The sequence below is a fragment of the Symphodus melops genome (genome assembly GCF_947650265.1).
Source record: "Symphodus melops genome assembly, chromosome: 15".
Classification (NCBI taxonomy): Eukaryota; Metazoa; Chordata; class Actinopteri; order Labriformes; family Labridae; genus Symphodus; species Symphodus melops.
The window spans coordinates 24,262,147-24,273,212 of NC_136705.1; the positions used below are offsets into that span (position 1 = coordinate 24,262,147).

Genomic DNA, 11,066 nt, shown 5'->3' on the forward strand with positions numbered 1-11,066 from the left:
TCAGAGCGAGTGCAGCGCTCGTTTCACATGACACAACATCCACGTCTTCACCGTACCTCGGCGATGTCATCCTTCAGCTTGTTGTACTTCTCCACGTCGAAGCGTGTCCTCTTCACTCCCTTGTGAAAGAACAGCAGATACTGCCTGTCTCGAGCGTCGGGGTAAATATACTCCTGCAGACAAACACAGAGCTGGTGAGAGACCCGACCTGAGGCTCCTCCCCCCCCCCCCCCCCCTCTCTCTCTCTGTGATCTCTCTTACCTGGCGTGTGAGCACGTAGTACGCGTACATGGCCATGGCTGTGCCGTAGGTGATGAAGTAGGTGACGGGCTCCATGATGTCCCAGGAGTACTCCCACCAGGTGAGCCGTGCCAGGACGCCAAACTGGGTGGCCATGTACGCCATGCCGGCCCACATCAGCAAGGTGGTACGCCGCGCCGCCTTCCTACTCAACTCGTCCTTCACCTGCAGAGGGAGCAAGCTGAGCTGGTCAGACCCATGACCCTGAATGATTGGTTTACTCTGTGCGTGCTTGTTTAGTCTTTGCTATGCTACAACCATTCCACCATCAAACGTGGGAGTTATACAAGCATCTGTTTCTTTTCTACATTTGGCTGAATAAAGAAAAAAGAGTGAGTGAGACCTTCTCCAGGGGGCGGAGCTGAGTGTTGAGGTCCTCGAGTCGTGCAATCAGCTCGCGCTCTTTGCCGAGTTGGTGCTCCTCGATGCGCAGGGTCGTGTAGAGCTGCTGCACCAGGAACTTGACATCGTTCAGCCTCTCCGCTTCCTCGTGAGGCAGCAGCTCTGAGCACAACACAGATAAAAACAGACAGACTTTAATATGATCCACTCGTTGGCCGTGAAAACGTTTTTCTCCTATTTGTAGCAGAGAAGGTGACTCAGAGCCAGCAGCGCAGACTCGGCCTCACCTCTCCTGGGGGGCCGCACGAGGTGCGTGGTGTCGTTAATGACGAGCTTGAAATCATCCAGCAGCAGAATGTCGATGCCTGTGGAGGAGGCGACCCTCGCTCCATCTGCACGGGAAGACAAGACGGAGCGCTGATGGAAAACACTTGAAACACCCTCGACTTCTTCTGATAATCAGGCTTGTTGCTGTCTCGTTATCATGAGAGGTAAAAGCAGATGCACTTAAACAGTGTGAGTAAGGCTTCAAGCAGCAGTTGTTCCTGTATGATGAAGAGAGAGGCTGAACATCACGTCACGGTGCAGAACACTTTGCAGCTTCTAAACGCACCCTCACTTCAAAGCATGGGAGGATGGTATATGTGTGCAGGGAGGCGTTTGAAGTGCACGCAGTGTTCTGGTGCTTCAGCTGAACATACCTGTGGAGTAGATGGCTACCCGGTCGATGCCTCTGTCCTCTGCCTGCAGCTGTTGCAGAAAGACTCCCACGCTGTCGCTGAGAGGCTTGAGGGTAAACTGACAGCGCTCTCGCCTGGACGGCAAACTGACTGAGATCACCGGCAGCCCGTTCTGATACACCACCGTCACCTCTGGGAGGGGAGAAAATGACAGTCAGACAAATTCTATAAAGTGACGAGCGAAGGTGTTTAATGAACGATGGAAACAAGCGTTGGTGTTTTCTGCTCCGTCTGATGGAAGAATCTGATCACAGAGTAATCCCAGGATGAGCCTGCAGAGGGCGCTAATCGGCTCGTTCTGCAAACTCACGAAACAATTCTCCGATATGAAACCGAGAAATTCACAAAACAGCTTAAAGCCTCGACGTGATCTCTCTTCTCGCAGCACTGGAGAGCAGCCCTCTCCTGGCAGCCCCGCAGCGTTCTGCTCCTCTGTAAGGCCTCAGAGGAGCTGACCAATCAGAGGAAAGCGAACACGTTGGAAGGGGGGGGGGCCTTAAAGAGACAGCAGCCTCTGATAGGAGGTTTCGCTGCTCTTTGGCTTTCACAGACTGACGACATGAGAGGTGAACACGAGGAGAAGATGTACAACAACACAAACCTACCAGTTTCTATTTTTCAGCCTCTGACTAAACCTGAGTGTTGGGAGGACTCGCACAGAGGCGGAGATATGAGCACTGTTGCGTTCCTCCTTCTTTGACTGTCAGGCCTGATAAATCAATGCACAACAACACTGCTAACCTTTAGCTCACAGAACTGTAAGGCTGATTTGTTGATGTTCCTCGTCCACGCAGAGAGGCTGGAAACACTTTGTGGTTCGGCTGATAATCAAAGACCACATCACACACGTTTTATAGCCACTGCTTTAAAAGAGAAGAGCTGCACTGACACACTAAACGGTCACATGGTGTGTGACCGTGCTTGCTCTGTTTTCATCCATTGTGAGAATTGTGATTTCTGCCCCAGTTCTGCACGGTGGCACTTTGTTGTTCTTGCACATTAATAAGCTAACCCGGCTCTCGTGGTCGGTAACCAAACGCTGGTTTTAATGAGCCAACAGAGCTTAAGCCGAGGTGAACCCGAGCTGCACCCGACAACCTCCTGCTGCAGTGAATCAGCACATCTCTGCTTTGGCCTCGCACCAAGAAATGATGGCTGGCGTGCGCCGCGCCGGCCGGGTTCCATTTCAAGATGCACCTTTGACGCAGCGGCGCAGACTTCACACAATCTTCATCATGACTCTGCTCGTGGAAACCTCTCCAAAATGTTCCCTTTGTCTCCCCCTGCAGCTGCTCCCTTTGGACCAACCGTCCTGCCTCATCACAGACGCCCACGTGAAAATCACCATCACAACAGCTGAAACTAACATCCTGGTACAAACACAGTGTCCGTCTGAAAAAGGGAACTACTTTGTATATTTGCCATATTTTGGGCGGGGCTGATTAACTGACAGGCAGGCAGGATGGAGCGGTTTAAATTCAACCTCTGCTCTCTCTAAAGTTGTTCCCTTTCCAATATGGCCGCCATCGTTCAACTCTCTAGAAAACCAAACCGGCTTACAAACATCCGCTGTCATGACAACCTCTGCATCCGTAACACTGTCGCTCCCCGTGTGTGTGATTTTACATCGCACCGTGGGTCGACTCTCTCCAGCTCCTGCAGTCACGTGACCGACGTGTCTGTGGGAGCGTCACCGCAGTAAATCTGTAAACGCCATATGCAAAGTACTCAGTCGAGATAGACTCATATCAGGGCGCTAAACCCAGGAATGAAGATAAACATGTTGGAGACGAGGCGTCCAAAAAGAAGACATCTGTTGGATGCATAACTTAATGGTAGCATCCCGATGCTAACGCACGGCTCTGTAGCTCAAAGAGTCAGGAGCATGTTTGTATCCTCACTCTGTTCTACGGCTAATGATGCTCATTTTAAAATCCAATCATCATGTTGTGCCGCCGCTCGCTGCTCTCGTGCTCCCTCTGTTCACGCTCTGCATCTCTCAGACACACACACACACACACACACACTCAGATGCCAGTCCAGGACAAACTCCATATTAATGACTGCTGGCTGTTTACTCCAAACGAGCCTCCGCCTGCTGATCAATGCTGAATTCTTCTCGGTGCAGAACTCATTAGTGTCGGGCTGGGAACAGAGGCTCTTTAAAGGAGGGAAACCCCGGGTATACGGTCAGGATTAAAGGGGGGCGAGGACTTACCCTCTGGAGCAGCAGAGGTACACAACAGTCTCTGGCCGTGCCATGAGGGGGCGCCCCTCCAAACCTGCAGACAAGAAGACAGAGAAGACAAGGCGATTATTCCACAGCTTTTCTTGAATGAACGTTTCTTTAACTTCAGTGAACTGCAGCTACAATCAGCCAGAGTATCACGTTACAAGATGGCCTCCCTTGTTCCACTTTCTACACATGTTTCTTTATGCAGGCTGCAGCCACGCCCCAGAGGTGCACAGTCATAGATCCAACTGCAGCTTCCTGGTTATGGAAATACTACAATGAGATAACGCTCAACTCGTCACGTGGAGGAAAACAGCACAGAGGGAGACACAGACAGACGGCAGCCAAAAAAACAACAATGTGGTTGAGTATGAAATCTGCACTTGTGTCACACACTGGAGCGAGCGAGGGAGGGAGGGAGCGAGCGAGGAGGAACAGAGCTTGGGGAAACCCTCGTTTTTTTTTTCTCTCTCTCTCTCTCTCTCTCTTTCACTGCTACAGTATACCATTACCCCAGAGATGTAGGCGTGGTCATACACGCCGCATTACAGAGCTTGTCACGTTTTCCGCTGCACGGCCTTTAAAAGGCAGGAGACGGGCTGTCGGATCTCCTCACAACTTCGAGCGAATGAGAGCGAGAAGGAGACATCGGATAACAAGGCAAGAAGGAAAAGAGCGCCAGAGGCTGCAAACCAATCAGAGCTTTCCTCATTTAACTTTTACTTATGCACACATGCACAAACAAAATGTGACTCCGCTGCACCGCCGACATGACTCTGCTGACTGATCATCATATTTATTAAGCCGTGCATGGAGTCAGGGAATATGTGAGGTTTATTAAAACCTCTGGCAATTTTGATTAAAATAGAAAACAAAATGCAAATATGAAATCAATAAATATTTATAACGAGTGTATTAGGAAGCTAAGTATGATGTTGTTCTCTCGAGATAATGTGGGCGATCTCTTTTTGATTGACATGAACATCTCATCTGCACGTCAGTGGAGCGTTTGACCATCAGTGTATGTTTGAGGGATCAGATATTGAATAAATCGGCAGCAGAGCGACTCGTCTTCAAAAACCTCCCACGTCACTCCGATGTTCATCTCCCTCCACTGAGTCACTGCACGCATCAAACTCAACCCTCTGCTGCTCGCTCACGAAACAAACGTCAAAAACGTCTGATCCAGGTCGACACTCCGTCCCGCCCTCTACACGCCGGCCTTTACAACAGACTCTTCTCCTCCGTCGCCCCCCGGTGGTGGAACCAGCTGCCAAACTCCATCAGAGCTGCAGTGTCTCTTTGCACCTTTAAGAAAAAGCTAAAGATCCAGCACTTCCTGTCAGCTCCTGTGCTCTGCCTCTGGTCACTTCCTGTCAGCTCCTGTGCTCTGCCTCTGGTCACTTCCTGTCAGCTCCTGTGCTCTGCCTCTGGTCACTTCCTGTCAGCACCTGTGCTCTGCCTCTGGTCACTTCCTGTCAGCTCCTGTGCTCTGCCTCTGGTCACTTCCTGTCACTTCCTGTGCTCTGCCTCTGGTCACTTCCTGTCAGCACCTGTGCTCTGCCTCTGGTCACTTCCTGTCAGCACCTGTGCTCTGCCTCTGGTCACTTCCTGTCAGCACCTGTGCTCTGCCTCTGGTCACTTCCTGTCGGCACCTGTGTCCTGCCTCTGGTCACTTCCTGTCGGCACCTGTGTCCTGCCTCTGGTCTGTCTATCTATCTATCTATCTATCTATCTATCTATCTATCTATCTATCTATCTATCTATCTATCTATCTATCTATCTATCCATCCATCCATCCATCCATCCATCCATCCATCCATCCAGATGACATAACCATTCCACTCTAAACTCTGCCAGTCTGAAAATATTTTGTCAGAGAGGACTGGACCTGTTATCCCAGAATCGATCTGCCAATCAAAAGCTCCTGACTAAATGTCCCAGCTGTCACTCACTCTCCCACCGCTGTCTGATCCGGCTTCTGGTCCCAACAAGAGAGCCTGTTGCTTGTACAAGCAGAGGCGACGTGTACCGGATGAATGCTTTGATTTACACAAACGGTGACAGCCACACCCCCCCCCCCCTCCCCCAGCATCGTCCAGGATTGACATTAATTAGTGATGAAGCGCTAACCACTGCGTTTTCAGCTGCCTCTGTTATCCTGCAGATATTCTCCTCAGGCATCCAATGCAACACTGACTGCAGCATTCAGAGGCTGCACAGATGGAGGCTTCACCAGGGGTTCAATGTTTTGATGTTTCTTTCTCGCCAACCTCCCATGGGAACATAAAAAACACCTGGAAAGCTCAACGTACTCTTTCATTTTATTGACATCTGCAAACAGAAGGAACGAGTGGAACGCAGGAAGAAGACGGGAAAAACATCTTGGAGACGAAAGTGTCCCCGGTGCAGCAGCGATGCACAACTTTACCAACGTGATCGACTGTAACGTGAGCACCATCAGGTGTGTGAGTTATTAAACATCAACTTCCTGTGTACTGAACAAGCGACAACCTCAGTGTGGAAATAAAAGAGCCAACATCTGCAGCCAAAGAATCTCCATCAGGCCCAGCGAGACTCTGTCCTCTTAAGGTCCAGAACGAAGACTGAACGATGAGAACTGTCTCTGAACTTAACTTTTGATGCCATCCCACATTGCTTTTTTTTTTTTCTTTTTTTTCTTTAGGCATCCAGAAGTGACCACATTCAGACCCCACGGTGGATGCATACATGCCTACATATCCATCCTGACTACTGGCCTGCACTGTCTGGATCTGGACTGACTTTGTCCCTTAATGTACTATATATAATAATATAATAATAATATAATATATAATATAATATATAATATCTGACGGGCACCCTTTACTTAAGAGGACTTGTAACGAGACACTGAGGTCATAAACTCTCGAGTTAAGTGCGATCAGCTTGTCTAACCGATGAAGTCGCCCCCTGCTGGGCACTAAAAAGAATGCAGGTTTTGTAAAGCAGAAACTTCCACAGCGTCAGGACTGTAAAACTTGTTTCTGACAGCACACGGCCATCGAAGGCTGAGTGTTGTCATCCCAGCAGCAGCAGCAGCAGCAGCAGCAGCAGCATGGTGAAATGTGAGTTTACGTGTCTAATGAGGATGCTGCTTTTTGTCCTGTGGGTCGAAGTCGAGCCCAAGAAGCGATTAGTCTTCTGATCAGATGACCTGCTGAGAAGGCGTTTTGGCTGGTCTGGAATAACTGCACAGTCTGCAGAGAGCGATCCAACGTTGTTTGGCTCATTCATTAAGTTCAGCTGTTTGAGAGCCAGGAGGGATGAAACCACACCAGCAGCAGCAGCAGCAGCAGCAGCAGCAGCAGCAGCAGCGGCCCACGCACCCCGACACAGGGCAGCATCACAGACGTATGCAAATAAGGCGCTGGCGTGTGTGTGTGTGTGTGTGTGTGTGTGTGGATCCATCTGCGGAGTGACATGTACCTTTGCAGGTGGCATGTGTGTATGTGTGTGCTTTTTCATCCATCTGTTGGCCAGCCTGTGTGTCAGCGGTGGCTGCAGAGTGTAGCCCCCCCACGCCCCCCCTTTTCCCTCTCCTCCTCTCCTCTCCCTCGCCACCGAAACGCCGCCTGAAATATTTAACAGCAAAGCAGCAGTCAATAGCACAGCAACCTTGGAATCAATGTCATACGGCGAAGAGAGGGAGAGAAAGGAAAGACGCAGGTATAGAGGATGGATGGGCGAGCATGACGAGGGGGAGAGAGAGAGGGGGGGGATAAATGGAGGAGCAGCAGGGGAGCGATCGAGATAAATGAAGGCTGGAGTAAAAGTGTGAGAGTCACGAGTAAGCTTGCATTTCTAACCATGTGCTGCATATACTGTACCCTGCAGCAGACAATCCCTCCCCACTGAAACGTGACGGGAGTGTGCGTGTGGCGTAGCGGGCATGGTGGCTAATGAGAGAGAGAGAGAGAGAGAGAGAGAGAGAGAGAGAGAAGGAGAAGGGGGAGGAGAAGGGAGGATGCATCGACAGGGAGGGAGAGCTGGATTGCTGATCACTGCAGTATAGAGGAATCCCTCGTCTAGAAAGGGGGGTTGCCCCTGCCGTTCACTCCCTCTCTCCCTCCATCTCTGTTTTACTCGCACTGAATCTTGATGAGCTGGTTTTTTGATCTCCGCTCAAATCTCCTCTGCACTGCGCTTTAACGTCCGCTGCATTTCACAATAACACGCGTGCATCTCCCTTCAATTAAGATAAAAAACACTCGTCAATTTAGAGCCTCGTTTCCGTTTGCAGCAGGCAAAGACCCGCTGGATTAAAGAGTGTGTGCTGCAGGAGAGGATATACATGTGATACACTGGAGCTCAGTCGAACCCTGCTCTCTTAGGACACAGGGAAACATGATCGATCTGCAGAGAAGAGAAAGCATCCTTTAACAGTATACATGAGCACCAATCTAACAACAAGGTGCCAGTTTTCAGGGAAGGAAAGAAAAAGCACATTTGAAGTGAATAAAGCCGCAGGATGGAATCGACACAGCCTCGGAGTGAAAGTGCTGCAGCTCTGCCTCGTGTCAATAACTCCCCTCTGTGCTACGCTTCGCTCTACCGTGTTCAATCCAATGAAATGACATTCTTCATGGCACATCTCGCCCTCATTTGTGTACGTATGTGGAGGTTGTTAAACCTCGCATTAATCCACCTTCCTCAGAAGAGAAGAGCTGAGAGTGTTGTCCGGAGAGCGACGTTGTATTTAAGACGTGTGATGTCTTCTTGTGCTGCACACACGTCCTCTGTGCATGCAGCCCTGCCAGATGAACTCAGTCACCCCTTCATCGACACCACCCATCAGCCTCTAACGTCAGCGCGCTGAGACCTGAGGCTGCTTCATGTTCAATATAAAGTGGGTTACTTGTTAGTTAACGCTTTTTGTTGTTCATGAAGCATATCTCCCTCGTCTGTCTCCAAACCCCCCAATCATGAGAAAAGTCCGTCCTCTCCGTCTTCGGCCTGCTCCACTTTACAGTAAATGTGTGCTCAAACAGGCCGTTTGGAGATTTTCCCTTCATGACATCACAAAGGGCAGTAGCCCCTCCCCCAGGTGGGTGACACTCCCACAGCTAGGTGTTTGTTCTGCCCTCTGAGTCTGCCTTCTCACCGTAAACAATAGGACATGGAGCCAGAAAGCAGCGAGTACACCCGAGCCCTTCCAGAGAGGGGGCGTGGCCAGACACAGCTCATTTACATATTTAAAGCTACAGACACAGAAACAGCCTGTTCTGAGCAGGGCTGAAATAGAGGGGTTTATAGACATGATCAAACAGTGTACGCCCCCTGGACTACTCATCTACCTCTGCTTGGGATTAAGAAGGACGTCGTGGACTGCAGCTCCTTCAGCTCGTTCAGCTCGTTGCTGAATTCAAACACAAAATGACTCAGCAGTTCACCAAACTCTTCTTTCTCTCAGCTCATCCTTTTTATCTCCAGACACACTGCAAGAAGTGTGTGTCGACAATGGGGTAAAATGAGGCTGCGTGTGTGTGTGTGTGTGTGTGTGCTGAAGAATGATGTCGTTGACATAGTTTCCATTTCATGGCGCCCTTCGGGAGGAGAGAAAACCTCTGCCATTTATCTACACAATGACGGCATCCATCTATGAGGTAATGTGCTGTCCTGGACCGCTGCTCCACCCGGGTGGTGATACACAGGATCACACACACACCTCGCACATGTCAATAAAGCGTCTTCTTTACTTTCATTTAAAGCATCACTGCGCCCTCTCATCTACATGATCTTTTAATGCGGTGCCTGCTCGAGGCGAGCTCTCTGCCACCTCGCAACTTAAGGAGAGATTTACAATCACAGGAGCTCAGATCCACTTTTTAAGTGGCTCAATCGTTTGATAAAAGTCGGGGTCAAGGACAGCTGCGACGCTCCGTCATGTGTGTGACAGGCCAAGCTGGAGGAGGAGCATGAGGTCGATGTACGGAGAATGAAAAACAAACTGGATCTAGATCAATACGAGTGCAGTCTGGAGGACGGGACGGGCCGAGGCGTGAACGCGTGGCGCCCTCATCAGAGACATGAGCAGAAACTTCCTGTTCGAGGAGCGTCACTTAAAAGCCTTTCAGCCATGTGTGAAGAGACAATGTTTGGACAAGAGCGTGCCACAGACGAGGTTTAGAGGGGGACGCAAACGCCAAGTTATCTTAGCCACTGAGTGATGCTGTCGCTGGCAAAAGAGCGTGTTTGAGAGTCTCGATCCAAATATAGACAACGGAGAGATCGTGGAGCGTCGGGAACTCGCCGCTCGCTGGCCCCACATCTCCATCCAAGTCCGACAATCTTCTCTGCATGGTGCAGCAAGCCAACACTCATAAATCACTGCATCTCAGACACTGATGAACATGCTGATGATGAGTGCTAACATCTTTATGAAACACTGGATATTAAATCAGGTAGAGGTAGAGTAATATTAGAATGACTGAGGTCAGACATTCTGCGGAGAATGAAACAGCCTGAAGTGGCCACTGGAGGAACTGCAGATTTTTTTTTGCAGCTCTGGATGTTGCTCAAAACAAAAAAAAGGTATCAAACGGGAAATATAGATACTGTCATGAATAATGTGTTGATCATTCACACCCCGCCCGTTAAAATCTGCATTAGAGCTGAATGAAAAGTTTCAGCTGACTCGGCGGGAGCAGCCTCTGCCATGTGGACGGTGAGCTTTATGAAGAGTTTCCTCATCAGCTGCTGAACGGATGCGAGTGGATTCATTAACACGGAGAGATGTCTGAGCGCTCTTATTTTGCTAAATGCTTTACGACTCCTTTAGTGCACATTAAGAGTCTGCTGACTGTGACTGTTTAAAAACTCGCTCTCGTTTCCAGTGATGTGCAGTGAGTGTTATTTCACCCCCAACAATTATTAGCCATCAATAAAACAACTTATTTTTAGGTTTTTAATGCTGGAGATGAAAGCACTGTTGCTTTTACTACATTAGACATCACATTTTTTAAAACCTCCTTTTGGCTTCCTGTGCTGATGATGGAAATCAAAACAAATCTTTTTTCTTCGAGTCAGGATGCCGATGATTATTTTCACAAGTTAATAATCTTTGAATGAATAAAAAGCAGCGTTTATTAACTGTTTAAAGTACTGTAAGACATCCAACACGTCCTCGTCCCCACAGCTGATACTGAAAGTCTTCTGTCTCCCAGGTGCTGCACGTCACCTTCTCTCTCTCTGTTACATTCTGCTCTGTTTGCATCTTCCTGCCCACTCAGCTCCTTGCAGCACACGCCGGCCTGAGCCTGGGTGGTTAGCGAGTTGAAAAGCTCAGCTGTGCCCGCTCCAAGGCGGTCACAATCCCCCCCCCCCGTGCATGCACACACCCACAATCTGCGTCCCCTCAGAAACACAGACAAAAGCACAAACACACCTCGATAAGACGAGCACTCAGCAGA

General features: G+C 49.6%; 1 protein-coding gene across 2 annotated transcripts in view; it reads right to left on the reverse strand.

Annotated features, from left to right (window-relative positions):
- mcu (mitochondrial calcium uniporter) overlaps positions 1 to 11,066 on the reverse strand; it is a 53,170-nt gene that overhangs the window by 3,993 nt on the left and 38,111 nt on the right. For both annotated transcript variants that reach the window (XM_079362829.1, XM_079362828.1), the window contains exons 3-8: positions 3,601 to 3,664; positions 1,344 to 1,514; positions 930 to 1,034; positions 644 to 804; positions 262 to 465; positions 57 to 173 (exon numbers count right to left, since the gene is read on the reverse strand). In XM_079362829.1, coding sequence (XP_079218955.1) covers positions 57 to 173; positions 262 to 465; positions 644 to 804; positions 930 to 1,034; positions 1,344 to 1,514; positions 3,601 to 3,664 — 822 coding nt within the window. The remainder of the gene's footprint in view (positions 1 to 56; positions 174 to 261; positions 466 to 643; positions 805 to 929; positions 1,035 to 1,343; positions 1,515 to 3,600; positions 3,665 to 11,066) is intronic.